The sequence below is a fragment of the Lasioglossum baleicum genome, unplaced genomic scaffold, assembly GCF_051020765.1.
Source record: "Lasioglossum baleicum unplaced genomic scaffold, iyLasBale1 scaffold1306, whole genome shotgun sequence".
In the NCBI taxonomy this organism is placed as follows: domain Eukaryota; kingdom Metazoa; phylum Arthropoda; class Insecta; order Hymenoptera; family Halictidae; genus Lasioglossum; species Lasioglossum baleicum.
This window is the reverse complement of record NW_027470365.1, coordinates 22,251-39,101: the sequence shown is the minus strand read 5'-3', so window position 1 is coordinate 39,101 and position 16,851 is coordinate 22,251. Positions and strand designations below refer to the sequence as shown.

Sequence of the window (16,851 nt, the reverse complement as noted above, 5' to 3'; positions counted from 1 at the left end):
GAGAAACGAACGGCTAAGTCATTAGCTTCACATATCATGCGATGCCGAGAGACAAACATGTACTCCGGGAGTGAGTACGCTGCACAGTATTCGCTATAGATACCTTAATTCCCGGAGTGAATATTAAAGGAGTCCATGAACCCCTTGTAAAGCGCTGCGCACTGGTATAGATACAATCTATTTACCGAAAGCCTTACCGTTCGCGAAGGTAGCCCCCCCCCCCACATCGGCAGTATAACACGCAATTAGGTGACGGTACCGTATATTTGCGAATGAATTGGAATATCCATGGTTAAACCGTTCGAGAACTTAACCATCGTCTTTGAGAGCCGAACAGCTAGGTCACTGACTTTCGCCTATCCTGTGATTCTGAGAGTTAAATCATGTAATCCGGGAGGAAATCCGGTGAAGAGTATTGGCAATTGACACAATAATTCACGGCATGATTATTAACGTAGTGAGTCAAGCCGTTGAAGCACATAACTATATCGTTTAAAATTATTCCTTTTACCGAAAGTATTACCGCCAGAGAAACTGTCTCGCCGTATCGAGAGTATGACTTCGTGTTCAGAGAAGCACGTTATTATACATTTTAGTAACTACACCTTAAATTCATGTATGAATTATTATATCGATGATCAAACGAAACGAGAATGTTACCACTCTCTGTGAGTTCGAACTTCTAGGTCAATCGCTTCACCTATGCTGTGATTCCGAGGGTCAAACCAAGTATTGCGGGCGTAAATCCACTGAACAGTATTGGGAACGGACACATTAGTTCTCGGTTTTATGTTAACCTACAACAGAAATCCGTTTGAGAACGTTACCGATTGCTATAAAGACTAACGCTTTACGGAAGGCAATACCCAACGAAAAACTAAACCGCTGTATCGAGAGTATAACTTCGTGTTGAGAGAAAGAAATGAGTATTAATTTCAGTGTCAGCACGTTAACTTCAAGTGAATTATAAGATCGATGGTCAAACCATACGTGAACGTTATCTCCCTCTTTAAGTATCGAACAGATAAGTCAATAGATCCACCTACCCTGTGATTCCGACAGTCTAACCCGGTAATACGAAAGTAAATACGCTGAAGAGTATTGGCAGTTGACACCTTAATTCATGGTATAAATAATAATGCAGATGGTCAATCCGTCGAGGAACATTACCAATTGGTATAGAGTCACTCTTCTCACCGAATACATAACCATCCTAGAACCTAACGCGATGAAGCGAGTGGCATGCACAGTGCTGACGAAGACAAATCGGTAGACATTATAGAAGAAGCACACCTTTTTTTTAAATATGAATTAAGAGATCGAGTGTCAAATGGTCCGAGATCGATACCACCTTCTTTGAGAGTCGAACGTCTAAGTCCATTGCTTCACATATAGTCGCGATTCCACGTGTCAAGCTTGGTATTCGAGGAGCAAGTTCGCTAAGTAGTATTGTCAGTGGGCATCTTACTTCGCAGTTTGTATATCAGAGCAGAGCGTCTAACCGTTTGAGAATGTTACCAATTGGCATAGCTTCATAGACCTTACCGGACGCCTTACACTCTGAGAACATAACCTGCCTTATCGCGGGGTTATCTTCGTGTTAAGAGAAACATAACAGTATACATTTTAATGACGGTCACCTTATTAATATATATGAGTCGAAAAATCATGACCAAACCCGTTCAGGAAGGTTACCACCTTCTCTATGATCGAACAGCTAAGTTAACAACTTCATATTAAAGATCAGAGTCAAACCTTTTAGAACGTTTCCATATGCTGTATAGTCAAGCCTTTTACCGAAGGCTTTACTATCCGAGAAGCTAACCCGCTGCTTCGAAATTATATCCTCGCGCTTAGAGAAGCAAACTGGTATATCTTTTAGTGACTGTTACATTAATTTCATGTAGAAATTAGAAGATCGATGGTCAAACAGTACTAGAACGAAACCACCCTATTTGAGGGTCGAGCGGATAGGTCAATAGCTCCACCTATCCGTTGATACTGAGGGTCAAACCAGGTAATCTGAGAGTAACTTCGCTGAAGCGGATTGGCAATAGGTACCTTAATTCGCGGAGAGAATATTAAAATACAGCGTCACACCGTGTTGGACCGTGATCAATTGCTATAAAGTCAAACGTATCGCACAATGCCTTACCGTCCGAGAAGCTAACCTGTCGTATAGGGAGTATAGCCACCCTTTAGGGAAACACATTAGTAACCAGTTTAATGACGATACTTTAAATTCATGCATGAATTACGAGATCGAGGGTTTAACGGTTCGACAAAGCTACACCTTCTGTGAGTATCGAACGGCTAAGCCAATCGCGTCACCGGTCCTTTGATTCGGAGAGCTAATCCAGGTACTTCGGGTGTAAATCCGCTGAAAAGTATTGGCATAGACACCTCAAACTACTGTTTCAGTATTGAAATCGAGCGTCACATCGTTTGCGGGCGCTACCAATTGCTATAAAGTCAAACCATTTTACCTACGGCCTTACCTTCCGACTATGTATACAGCCGGTTCGAGGGCATAACTTCATGTTCAGAGGATGGAATTACTCTTCCTTTCAGTGACTGGCACCCTAATTTCATGAAAGAATAAGAAGGTCGAGGGTCAAACAGTTCGAGAACTTTGCCACCTTCGGTGGGAGTCTCATGGCCATGACAACAGCTTCACCTATCCTTTGAATCCGTGAGGCAAACCAGGTTGTTCGGTGTTGAAGTAGGTGAAAAGTATTTGCAATAGACGCCTTAGTTCGCGGTTTGAATATCAAAGTATAGTGACAAACTCTCAGAGGTCATAACAAATTCGTATAAAGTCATTCTCCTTACCGAATACCTTACCCGCCGCAAATATTGACCTGCTATAGGGAGTGTCTTGCTCGCTGTTGGCGGACACAAATTAGTGAACATTTTAGCAGACGGATACCGCATTTTCATGCATGAACAGCAAAACCGGAAGTCAGACCGTTCGTGATCGTTACGACCTTCATTGAAAACAGAACGGCTGAATCAATACCTTCGTCCATCCTGTGATACCGGGAGACAAACCAGGTATTCCGGGAGAAATCAGCTGCTCAGAATGGGCATTAGATACCCTATTTCGGGGTATAAATATTAGGGTACAGAGTCAATCCTTTGTAGAACGTTACATACTGGTATAGTGTCAAACTTCTTTCCGGCGACCATACCTTCCCAAATGCTAACCCGCTTTATCGTGAGTATAATTTCATGGTCAAGGAAGCACAATAGTATAAATTTTAGTGACGAGCAACTTAATTTCATCTGTGAATCAGAATGTCCAGGATCAAACCCTGCGAGAACGCTATCAACTTCTTTGTGAGGCGTTCGGCTAAGTCAGTAGCTTCACCTATGCTTGGATTCCGAGAGTCAAACCAGGTATTCCGGGTCTCAATTCGCTCTACAGTATTGGCATTAGACACCCTATTTCACGGCACAAATATTATAGTACTGTATGAAACCGTCGCTGAACGTAACCTATTAGTATAGAGTCTAACTTTTAACCGAAGGCCTCACCTTCCGACTCGCTATTCCGCTGTATCGAGAGTATAATATTGTACTTAGTGGAATAAATTACAATAAATTTCAATGACGGGCACATTATCTTCATGTACGAATTAGAATATCGAGCGTCAAGCCCCTAGAGAACGTTGCTACCTTCCGTGAGAGACGAACGGTTATGTGCATAGCTTCGCCTATCTTGTGATTCTGCGAGTCGTACCTGTCATTCCCGGATTAATCAGCTGAACACTATTGGCAGTAGATACCTTAATTCACGGTATGGATAACAAAGAAGAGAGTCAAACCGTTTGAGAATGTTACCAATTTGTATAACGTCATACCCTTCATCGCATACCTTACCTTCCGAGAACATAAGGAGCATATCGTGGGTAGAATATCCAGTTCAGAGAAGCAAATAAGTATACATTTTAGAGACGGGCACCTTAAATTCATTTATGAATAATTTCGAGAGTCAAAGCGATCGAGAACGTTACCACCTTCGTTGATATTCGTACGGCTATGTCAGTAGATTCACATACCCTGCGATTCCGAAAGTCAAACCAGATAACGCGGGAGTGAAAATGCTGTACAGTATTGGCAATGGACACCACCATTCACGATTTGAACATTAAAAAACCGCGTCACGCTGTTTGAGAACGCTACTAATAGGTCGAAAGGCCAAATGTTTTGCCGATGATCTTACCTTGCGCGAACCTCTCCCGCGTCATCGAGAGTCTAATATCGTGTTCAGAGTTAGAAATTTGGAATCATTTTAGTGACGGGCGCCTTAATTTCACGTATGGATTAAAAGATCGTGGGTCAAACCGTTCGTGGACGTTACCACCATCTGTGACAGACGAATCGCTATGTCAGTACCTTCACATATCCGGAGCATCCGAGAGACTTATCAGATACGCCTGGAGTAAATCCGCGGAACGTTATTGGTAATAGACACCTCAATTCATGGTATAATCACTAAAGTATTGTGTCAAGTCCTCGGACAGCCATACACATTTATATAGTCATTCCTCTTACCGATTACCTAATCATCCGAGTAGCTAACTCGCTGCATCGAGAGGGTAACTTTGTTTTCATACAAGCAAATTAGTATGCATTTTAGTGATGGGCGGCATAATCTCATGTATGAATTAGAAGATCGAGTATCAAACAGCTTTAGAACGATGTCACCTTCTTTGAGAGACGAACGGCTAGATGAGTAGCTTCACGTATTCTGTGATTCCGAGGGATAAACCAGGTATACATGGTGTAAATCCGCAGTACAGCACTGGCAATACGCACCTCAATTTACGGTATGAATAGTTATATAGGGATTCGTACCATCGTAGAAGGGTACCTACTGGTATAAGGTCAAACATTGAACCGGATACCTTATTCTCCGAGAACATAACCTGTTCCAGGAAGTGCCTTGCTTGGTGTTCAAGGAATGAAATTAGTAGACCCTTTAGAAGACGGACACCTTAATTGCTTGTATCAATATGAAGATGCAGGGTCAAATCATCCGAGAATGTTACCACCTCCTTTGAGAATTGCATGTCTGCGGATATAGCTTCACCTTTCCTGTGATTTCGAGAGCCAAACCAGGTATTGCTGGAGTAAATCTGCTGAACAGTATTGCCAGTAGACAACATAATTCACGGTTTGAATAACAAAGTAGAGCGTCAAACCGTTTGAGAGCATTGGCAAATGGTATAAAGTCTAACATTTCACGGATCGCCTTACCTTCGGAGAAGAAAACTCGCCGTTTCGAGGGTATAACTTCGTGTTCAGAGAATGATACCTGTTTTTGTTTCAGCGACGGGCACGTTATCTTCATGTATGAATTAAAAGATCTAGTGTCAAGCCGTTCAAGAACGTTACCACCGTTTGTGAGAGACGAACGACTAAGGAAACAGCTACACCCACTCTGTGATTCCGAAAGTCAAACAAGGTATTCCGGGAGAAAATCCGATGAACAGATTTGGCAATAGACACCTTAATTATCGGCACGAATACTCGGGTCGAGAGTGAAACCGTCGGACAACAATACCAAATGATATAAAGCCATCCTTTTTACCCAATATCTTACCTTCCGAGAAACCAACCCGCCGTATCGCGAGTACAACTTCGTGTCCAGAGGAACTAATTATTATACATTCTACTGTCGGACACCATAATTTCATGAATGAATTAGAAGGTCGCGAGGTAAACTCTCCCAGACCGTTACCACCTTCTTCGAGAGTCGCACAGCTAAGTCTATAGCTTAACCTATTCTGTGACTCCGAGAGTCAACACAGGTAATCCGAGGGTAAATCCGCTGCAGAGTTTTGGCATTAGACGCCTTAATTCAAAGTTTGAATATTACATTGGAACGACAAACCCATATGAGAATGTTTCCAGTTGGTATAATGTCGAACGTTTTATTGATGACCATACCGCCCGAACGCATAACGCGCTGAATCGTGAGTATAACAATGTGTTCAGACGAACAAATGTGTATACAATTTAGTGCCATGCTCCTTAATTTCGTGTACCAATTAGAAGAGCGAACGTCAAACCGTTCCACGTCGTTACCACCTTCTTGAGAACCGAACCTCCAGATCAATAGCCACAACTATCCTGTAATCCCGAAGGTCATAGATGGTATTCCGGGAGTCAATCCGCTTTACACTTCTGACAACGGACATCTTAATTCACGGTATGAATATTAAGAATATTAAGATAGATACCATTGTTGAACTTTACCAATTGATGTAATGTCATACTTTTTACAAAGAGCCTTTCCTACCGTGAACGAAACTCGCCGTATCGAGAGTATAATTTTGTACTCAGAGAAACACATTAGTTCACATTTTTGAAACGTGCACCATAATTTCATGTATGGATTAGAAGATCGATTATCAAACCGCTCGAGAACGTTACCATCCTCTTTGAGAGACGAACGGCTATGTCAATAGCTTGTCCTAATCCAAGACTCCAAGAGTCCAAACCATGTTCTCCGAGAGTAAATCCACTCAACAGAGTGGCATATACACTTTAATTCACGCTATGTATAATAAAGCTGACCGTCGTACGGTTGTAGAGTGTTACATATTGCTATAAATTCAAACCCTATCCCGAAGGCCTTTCCTTTCGAGATGCTAACCCGCTGTACCGAGAGTATATCGTCGCGCTCAGTTGAACAAATTACAGTACATTTTTATGACGGGCACCTTAACTTCACATATGAATTAGATGATCGGAAATCAAACTGATCGAGAACGTTACCTCCTTCTTTAAGAGTCGGACGGCTAGGTTAACAGCGTCAACTACCCTGTGATTTCATAAGCAAAACCTGATATTCCGGGAGTAAATCCGCTGAGCAGTATTGGCAAAAGTATCTCTAATTCACAGGTTGAATATTAATGTAGAGTGTCAATCTGTTTGTGGGCGGTACCAATTGGTATATAGCTAAACGTTTCTACTGAATGCATTAACCTCCGAAGACCTAACCCGTTCGAGAACGTTACCTCCTTCTGCGAGAGACGGACAGCTATGTCAATATCTACACCTATTCCTAGATTCCGAGGTTCAACCCGGGAAATCAGAGAGTAAGTTCGCTGCTGGAATTGCCAGACGTCACCATAATTCATGGTTTCAATAAAAAAGTAGCTTTGCCAATTGGTATAAGGTCAAACTCTTTACCTATGGCCTTACCTTCGGAGATGCAAACTCTCCGTTTCGAGAGTATAACACCTTATGTAGAGGTACGAACTAGTACACGTTTACAAACGAGCACCTTAATTTCATGCATGACTGAGAAGGTCGATTGTCAAACCGTTCGAGAACGTTACCACCTTCTGTGAGAGACGAAGGTTTAAGTATGTTGCTTCACATATCCTGTGATTCGGAGAGTCAAACCAGGTTTTCCGGGATTAAATCCGCTGAACAGTGTTGGTAATAGGCACTTTATTGGTGATTTGAATAATAAAATAGAGCGTTAAACCATTTGAGATCGTTACAAATGGCTATAAAGTCAAACTTTTGCCGGAAACCTTACCCACAAAGAAACTAACCCGCTGCATTGAGAGTGTAACATCGTGTTGAGTGGGACGAACTTGCATTGGTTGTAGCTCCAAGCACATTAATTTCAAGTACGAAATAGAAGGTCGAGTGTCAACCCGCTCGAGAATGTTGCCGCCTTCTGAGGGGGACGAACCGCTTAACCAATACCTTCGCTGTACACTATTGGCAATGGACACATTAATTCTCGGTATGAATATTAAAGTAGATCGCCAAACCGTTTGAGAATGCTACTAAATGGAATAACGTTAATACTCTTCAATGGATGCCTAACCGTCCGAGAATATAACCCTCAGTATCGACGGTATAACTTCGTGGTCGTAGAATCCAATTAGTAAACAATTGAGTGGTGGGCTTCTTAGTATAATCTATGAATTATAAGATGGAGTCTCAAAGCGTTCGAGAACATTACCAGCTTCTTGGAGAGTCGAACGGCTGCATCAATAGCTTCACCTATATTCCTGATTCCGAAAGTCAAGCCTGGAATTCCAGGAGGAATTCCGCTGAAGAGTATTTGCAGTGGTCACCGTCATTCACGGTTTGAATATTAAAGTAGACAGTTAATTCGTTTGCGAACGCTACCAATAGGAACAAAGTCAAACGTCTTACTGAATCCCTTATCGTCCGAAAGCCTAACGCATTATATCGAGAGTATAAAATCGTGCTCAGAGGAACAGATTACTATACATGACGGGCACCTTGACCTTGTGTATGAATTAGATGATCGATTGTCAATCCGTTCGAGAACGTTACCACCCTCTTTGCGAGTCGAACGGATATGACAATAGCTCCAACTATCCTGTGATTCCGAAAGTTAAACCAGATATTCCGGGAGTAAATAACCCAAACAGCATTGGCAATAAACACCTTCATTCTCGGAATGAATATTAAAGCAGACAGTCATATCGTTGTAGAGCGTTAACGAATTTTATAAAGTTATACGTTTTACAGAACATCTAACCTACCGAGACGCGAACCCTGTATATCCGGGGTATTACTTCGTGTTCAAAGAAGCAAATTAGTGTACAGTTTGGTGAAGAGCACCTTATATTCATTCACGAATTAGAAAATCGATGGTCAAACCGTTAAAGATCGTGACCGCCTTCTACGACAGTTGAACGTCTAAGCCAATCGCTTCGCCTATCCTTTGATTCGGAGAGTTAAACCAGGTATTTCGGATGTAAATCCGCTGAACAGTATTGGCAACGGACACCTTAAACCACGGTTTCAATATTAAAATAGAGCCTCACGCCGTTTGAGAAGATTACCAGATGCCATAATTTCAATCGTTTTACAGGAGAGCTTACCTTCCGCGATCCCCACGGGCTTCAGCGAGTGTATAACTTCGTGGTCAGAGAAAGAAATTAGTATTCATTTCAGTAAAGGGTACCTTGTCTTCATGTAGTAATTAGAAGTTCGATGGTGAAACCGTTCGAGTACTGTACCACCCACCTTGAGGGACCAACGACTAAGTCAGTAGCTTCACCTGCCCTGTCATACCATAGTCAAACCAGGTATTCCGAGAGTCAATCCGCTGTAGAATAATGGCCGTGGACACCTTAATTCCTGCTATGAAAATTAAGGCTTAGTGTCAAACTGTCTGAGAATATTAGTAATTGGTATAAAGTTATTCTCGATACCGAATACCTTGCTCTCCGTGAACCAAGTACGCTGTAAGAAATGTCTTGCTGATTGTTCGAGCAAAAAGATATCAGTAGACACATCGGCGGAGGGACACCTTATTATCATTTCTGAGTGGTAAAATCGAGAGTCAGACCGATGGAGAACGTTACCAGCCTTCCTGAAAGATGCACGGCTAAGCCAATAACTTCACGTATCCTGTGATACTAAGTATAAAACCAGGTATACCGGCGTTAAATCCTCTGTAAAGTAATGGCAATTCGTACCTTCAATGGCGGCAGTATTATCAATGTTGGGAGTCAAACAGTCGGAGAACACTATCAATTGGTATAAAGACAGACTTTTTACTCAATACCTGGCTGACCGCGAACCCACCCCGCAGGGGCTGCGGTGGGCCTTATGGTCCCATTGCAGTATAGGTATGGCGAACCCACGGTGCCCGAGTCGGCGGAACCTAGGCCGAGGTGAGCAAGCATCTCATTCAGGAAGAAAGGTGTCCTTACGCGGCATATGACCAGTACGGCCCTGCATACACTGGTACTTCGGGAAACGTTTCGAGCCCTGGGGTGGGCGGGCTACGCCCCCCCCCCCGCCGGTTGCTTGGGTTGGCCCCGAGGGGGCAGTGATAATCCCATATTGCGGGTTAGGGGACACGCTTTCGGACGGGTTAAACCTTCGGCGGGTGAGCTGCGTGAGATCAGCTCGGGCAGTGGCCTGCAGATGAGGGTCTTGGCCTCCGAAGACCCATCCCGCTGCGTCGGGCGTCTGCATTCATATTCGGAGAATCACATTGGTAGGCACTCTAGTAACGGGCACCTATAGTACATGTACGAATTAGAAGATCGTGAGTCAAGCCGTCCGAGAAAGTTACGACTTTCTCCGAGAGACGTACGGCTACATCAATATCCTCACACATCCTGTGATTCCGAAAGTGAATCCAGGCATTCTGGGAGTACATCCGCTGAAATGTAGCGACAATAGACTCCTTCATTCACGGTTTGGTCATTAAAGTAGAGTGTTAAGCCGTCGGAGAGCATTATTAATTGTTACACAGTCAAACCTTTATCCGAAGGCCTTACATTCGGAGAACCTACCCCGCTGTATCGGCATTTTAGCTCCGCGTTTAGAGAAGCAAATTAGAATATATTTTAGTGACGGCTACTTAATTTCATGTATTAATTGGAACATCTGGCGTCAAACCGTTCGAGAACTTTACCACCTTCTTCGAGTGCCAAACATCTAAGTCACAAGCATTACCTACCGCGCGATTCCGAGGGACAGACCAGGTGATCCTGGAGTAAATGCGCTCAGCTCTATTAGCAATGGACACCATAATTGATTGAACAAACCAGGTATTCAGGGAGTATGTCCGTTGAAGAGTTTAGGCAATATACACCTTAATTCACGGTTTAAATATTACAGTAGCGCGTCAAACTGTTTGAAAACGTCACCTATTGGTATAAAGTCAAACTCTTTACCGGAGACCTTACCGCCCGAGAAGCTAACTCGCCGTATCGAGAGTATAACTTCGTGTTTCGGGAAACACAATAGTATGCAGTTTATTGATGGTCCACTAATTTCATGTATGAATTGGATTATCAAAGGTCAAACCCTTCGAAAACGTTAACACCTTCCGTGGCAGACGAACTGGTATGTCAATAACATTCCCTATTCAGTGATTTGGAGAGTCAGCCCCTGAAAACGGAGAGCAAGTCCGCTTAAGGATAATGGCAATTGGCATGTTAATTCACGGATTGAATACTAAAGTAGAGCGTCAATGTGCTTCAGATCGTTGCCACTTGGTACAAAGTCAAACAGTTTACCGATGGCGATACCTTCGGAGAAGATGAACAGCGGTTTCGCGAGTATAACTTCGTGTTCTGAGAATGAAATTAGTCTTCATTTCAGTGACGGGCACCATGGCTTCATGTGTGAATTAGAAGATTTGACGAAACCGCTCCAGGATGTTGCCACCGTCTGTGAGAGAAGAACGGCTAAGGGAATTACTTCACCAATGCTGGTATACCGAGAGTCAACTAGATATTCCAGGATTAAATCCCCTGAGCAGAATTGGCAACAGACACCGTAATACACGGTTCGAATATGAAAGCAGGACGTCAAACCATCGGTCAACATTACCAATTTGTGTAGAGTCGTCAAGGTTCCCGTCACTGAAATGGATACCAATTTCGTTCTTAGAACACGAAGTTATTCACTCGATACAGCGGGTTAGTCTTTCGGGGGGTAAGGTCTACGGTAAAACGATTGACTTTGTACCAATTGATAACGCTCTCAGACGGTTTGGCCATCTACCTTAATATTCAAACCGAGAATTATGGTGACTAGTGACAATATTCTCCAGCTGATTTACTCCCGGGATACATGGTTGGACTTTCGGAATCACGGGATAGGTGAATATGTTGACGTAGCCGTTCAACTCCCACAGATGGTGGGAACGTTCTCGAACGAATTGATTCCCGATTGTTATGTTCATGTATGAAAGTAAGGCTTCCCCCCTCTAAAATGCCTATAATTTGTTTCCGTGTGCACTGAGCATGACACTCGCTGTAGCGAGTTGGGTTCTTGGAAGGCAAGGTATCTTATAACAAGTTGGACGTTACACCATTTGGTAATGTTCTTCAACGGTTTGACTCACTACCTTAACATTCATACCGTGGATTAAAGTGCCTGTTGCAAATACTGCTTAGTGGAGTTACTCCAGGAATGCCAGTCTTGACTCTCGGGACCGCAAGTATAGGTGAAGCTATAGATTCAGCCGTTCGGTACTCGAAGAAGCAGAAAACTTTCTCGATCGGTTTTTCATGAATCGTCTAATTCATTCATCAAACTATGGTGCCCGTCACTGAAATTAATACTAATATGTTTCTCTGTACACGATGTTATTACCCCGATACTGCGGTTTATGTTCTCGTAGAGTAGGGTATGCGATAAGGTGTATAACTTTGTACAAATTGGTATCGTTCTCAAACGAATTGAGGTTCAACGTTAATACTATAGCCGCGAATAAAGGTTTTCATTGTCAATGCAGTACAGCGGATTTACTCACGGAATATCAGGTCGGCCACTCCGAAACACATTATAGGTGAAGCTATTGACTTAGCCGTTCGACTCTTAAGGAATGTGGCAACGTTCGGGAACGGTTTGATCCTCGATCTTCCATGTCATACATAAAATTACCGTACTCATCGTTGAAATGTATACTAATGAATTTCTGTGAACCTAAAGTTATAATCTCTATACGGCGAGCTAGCTTCTCGGAGGATACGGGATTCGGTTATATGTATGACTCTATACCAATAGGTGTCGTGCTACAACGGTTTGACTGTGTACTTTAATATCTATGCCCTGGAATAGGGTGGCTAATGCCCATACTGAACATTAGATTCACTCCTGCAACACCTGGTTTGTCTCACGGAATCACAACATAAGTGAAGCTATTGACTAAGCTTTGCGTATCCCGAAAAACGTGGCAACGTTTCAGAACGGCTTAACTGTACATCTGCGTATTGAGACATGAAATTACTGTGCCCATCACTGAACGGAATAGCAGTTTGTTTCTCTGAACACGAAGTTATATTCTCGATACAGCGGTGTAGCTAATCGGGGCGTAATGCCCGCTGTAATGAGATTGACACTAAACCATTAAGTAACGTTCTACAACGGTTTGACTCTATTTCGTAATATTTATACAGTCGAATAAAATGTCTATTGCCAATACTGTACAGCACTTTCACTACTTGAATACTTGGTGTGACTCTCGGTATCACAGGACAGGTGACGCTATTGACTTAGCTATGCCACTCACAAATGATGTGGTAACGTCCTTGATCGGTTTTTCACTCCATCTCCTAATTCCTGCATGAAATTAAGGTGCACGTCACTAACGTGGAAACTAATTTGCTTCCCTGAGTACAAAGTTATACTCTCGATACAGCGGGATAACATCTCGTAACGTATAGCCTTCGGTTAAGAGTTTGACTCTACACCGATAGGTAACGTTGTACAACGGATTTAATGTATACTTTAATATTAATACCGTGAAATAGGATGTACAATACCAATAATGTACAGCGGATTTACTACCGAAATACCTGGTTTGACTATCGGAATAACAGGACAGGTGAGGCTATTGACTTACATGTTCGACTGTCATAGAAGGTGGAATCGTTCTCGTTGGCCTTGACTCTGGTACGGTTTGTCCCCCAATCTTCTTATTCATGCATGAAATGAAGGTGCTCGTGACTAAAATGCACACTAGTTTGTACCTCTGAACGCTACGTTATTCCCTCGATACTGCGGGTTATCTTTTCCGAGGGTATGGTATTCTGTAAGAAGTTTGACACTTCACATGTCGGTATTGATTTACAACGGCTTGTCGGCCTGCTTTAGTATTCAAACCGAGAATTAAAGTATTTATTGACATAACTGTTCATCGGATTGACTACCGTAATAACTGGCTTGACTCTCGCAATCGCAGGATACCTGAAGCAATTCTCGTACGGGTTCGCCGCTCACAAGATGGTGGCAACGATCACCAGCTGTTTGGCCCTTGATCTCCTGACTCCTACATGAATATAAGCTGCCGTCACTGAAATGAATACAGATTTCTTTCCGTGAAGACGAACTTATATTCTCTATGAAGCCGCTGATGTTCGCGGAAGGTGAGGCCTTCGCTAAAACGATTAACTTTGTTGCAATTGGTACCATTCTCAAACGGTTTGACGCTATATATTAATATTCAAATCGTGAATAAATGTGTCTTTTGCCAATACTGTTCAGCGGTTTTACTCCCGGAGTACCAGGAATGACTCTCGGAATGACAGGATAGGTGAAGCAATTGACATAGCCCTTCGTATCTCACAGAAGGTGGTAACGAGCTCGAACGGTATGCCCCTTGATCTTCTAATTCATGCATGAAAGTAAGATGCCCGTCACTAAAATGTACAGTAATTTATTTTTCTAAACATGAAGTCATGCTCTCGAATCGGCAGGTTAGCTTTTCCGAATGTAGGGCTATCTTAAAGTGTCTGAGTCCATACCAATGAATAGCGTTCGACAACGGGATAACGGTCTGCATTAATATTCATTCCGTGTAATAAGATGTCTATTGCTAATCCTTCTCAGCGAATTTACGACTGGAACTCATGGTTTGTCTCTCTAAATCACAGGAGAGGTGAAGTTACTGCCTTAGACATGGGACTGTCAAAAGGAGTGGTAGCGTTCTCGTACGATTTCGCCCTCCATTTCCTATTGATACATGCAATTATAGTGTGCGCCTGCAAAAGTGTTTACTAATTTGTTGCCATGATCACAAAGCAGGACAGTTGCTGCAGCGGGTTAATTTCTCGGTGGTTAAGGTATCCAGTAAGGACTTTGACCCTATACCAGTTGGTAACGCTGCATGATGATTCGAATCTCCATATTAGTGCTTATTCCTTAAATTAAGGTGTCTATTGCCAATACAGTACTGCGGATAGCCTCACCGGTATTCCTGGTTTGACTCTCGGAATCACAGGATGGGTGATGCCATTGACGCATCCGTTCGTCCTTCAAAGAAGGTGGTAACTTTGTATTAATGTCTAATACAGCGGATTAGACATTCGCAGTGTACGGTCTTCAGTAAAACGTTTGGCTTTATACCAATTGGTGACTTTGTCAAATGGATTGACGCTATACTATAATATTAGGGTGTCCCATAAGTTTCTTCGTCTTTTTTATGCGAAATGAATACACGATAATTTCTGTATAAGATGGATTTACAATGTTATATTTGATCCGTTTTGTTCTATAACCTTCTTCCATCCCGCAGGAAGCCTCAATATATCTTCTTTCCAAAATTGTTGAAGCTTACATGTAAAATATTCATTTAGGGGCGTTTCTATTTCTCTTGTGGATTTGAAAGATTTACCACGGACAGAATTTTGAAACGAAAGGAACAAGTAGTAATCGGATGGAGCAAGCTCTGGGGAGTATGGGGGATGAGGTGGAACGTCCCAGTCAAATTGTAATAATTTTTGCCTTCCGGCTACCGCAACATGCGGTCTTGCGTTGTCGTGATGGAATACTACGCTTCGTCGGTTCGCCAATTCTGGCCGTTTTAAGGCTATGGCGGTTTTCAGTTGATCCAGTTTGTTGCAATATTTGTCAGCATTGATCGTATCACATTGAGGAAGGAGCTCGTAGAACACTACATCTTTCCAGTCCCGCCAAATGCACAGATGAGCCTTCTTCGGATGAAGACCAGGCTTTGCAACAGTTGAAGGTCAATTTTCCTTGGACCAAGTGCGTTTCGGATGCACATTTCGGCATAAAATCCAAGTCTCGTCTCCAGTGACAAGCCTCCTTCAAAAAGGATCCCATTCATGTGGCTGGAGAAGCAATTCGCACGTAGAAACGCAGTTCACGAGACCAGTCTTCTTCAATAGGTGTGGAACCTATACTTCATATCGTTTGGCATATCCCATTTCGGCTAAATGTCTATGTACCATTGTTTTGGGAATGTTAGTGGCATCCACTATCTCACGCACACTGTATCGTGGATTTTCAGTGAGCACATTCTTGATAATGGCCGTATCAGTCGCTGCTGGGCGGCTGCTGCGGTCTTCATCTTTCGACTCGAAATTTCCTGCTCCAAATATCTTAAACCAATTTTGGACGGTCTTAATAGTGCTGGAACCATTCCAGAAAAAAGTGAAAATCTCGTCTGCAGTGTCCTTTGTACTATTGCCTTTTTTGAAGCAATGAACCGTAACATGCCGCAAAAGCATCTTTTGGCTCTCCATACTGAACAGTGCAGAAAAAAATTCAAAAGCAACTTTCTCACCATCGAAACGTACTCTGAAATATCTCTGTGACGATTGAAACCGATGCCATGAACGGCTAAGAGATAAGCCTGCATGTTTATATAAACACTGCCACTTAGAATAAACTTATGGGACAACCTAATATTAAAACCGTGACTAATGGTGTCTATTGCCAACAGTTTTCAGAGGATTTACACCCGGAACACCTCATTTGACACTCGGAATTACAGGATACATGAAGCTATTGACATAGCCGTCCGTCTGTACAAAGAAGGTGGTACCGTTCTCGTACGGTTTGACCCAAGATCTTCTAATTCCTACATGAAATTGAGATGCTCGTCCGTAAAATGTAGATTAAGTTGCATCTCGGAGAACGAATTCATACCCTAAATACAGCGCGTTATCGTCTCCGAAAGTAAAGCTTTCTGTAAGATGTTTGTCTCTATAGCAATAGGTATCGTTCTTCCACGGTTTGGCTCTCTGCTTTATTATTCATACCGCGAATTGAGGTGCCCTTTGCCAATAATTTTGAGCGAACATACTCCCGGAATACCTGGTTTAACTCTCAGGTTCAAGGGATAGGAGAAGCTATTGGCGTAGCCGTGCGATTCTCTGGGAAGGTGGTCACATTCTGGAACGGTTTGACCCTCGAGTTTTCTATTCATGCATGAAAATATGGTGCCCGTCACCATAATGTATCGTAATTTGTTACTCTGAACACGGTGTTACAGTCTCGATACAGTGAGTTACGTTCACGGAATGTAAGGTCTTCGGTAAAACATTTTAGTGTTTTCCAAGTGGAAAT

General features: G+C 42.7%; 1 protein-coding gene across 1 annotated transcript; it reads right to left on the bottom strand.

Moving 5' to 3' along the window:
* Positions 1-14,551: 14,551 nt before the first annotated feature.
* On the bottom strand, positions 14,552-16,141 carry LOC143220622 (histone-lysine N-methyltransferase SETMAR-like). Its single transcript, XM_076446241.1, has 4 exons — positions 16,080-16,141; positions 15,684-16,026; positions 15,152-15,488; positions 14,552-14,640 (listed from the first exon to the last, which is right to left on the bottom strand). The coding sequence occupies exons 1-4, from the start codon at positions 16,139-16,141 to the stop codon at positions 14,552-14,554; spliced, it is 831 nt and encodes a 276-aa protein (XP_076302356.1).
* Between the last annotated feature and the right edge of the window lie 710 nt (positions 16,142-16,851).

Bases quoted from the DNA above. Each gene is read 5' to 3' on its own strand.
- LOC143220622 (XM_076446241.1), bottom strand. From the start codon at position 16,141: ATGCAGGCTTATCTCTTAGCCGTTCATGGCATCGGTTTCAATCGTCAC. The intron at 16,027-16,079 runs GTACGTTTCGAT...TGCACTGTTCAG, and splicing joins CGTCACAGAGATATTTCAGA to TATGGAGAGCCAAAAGATGC. The intron at 15,489-15,683 runs GTATAGGTTCCA...ACTGTTGCAAAG, and splicing joins GATATGCCAAACGATATGAA to CCTGGTCTTCATCCGAAGAA.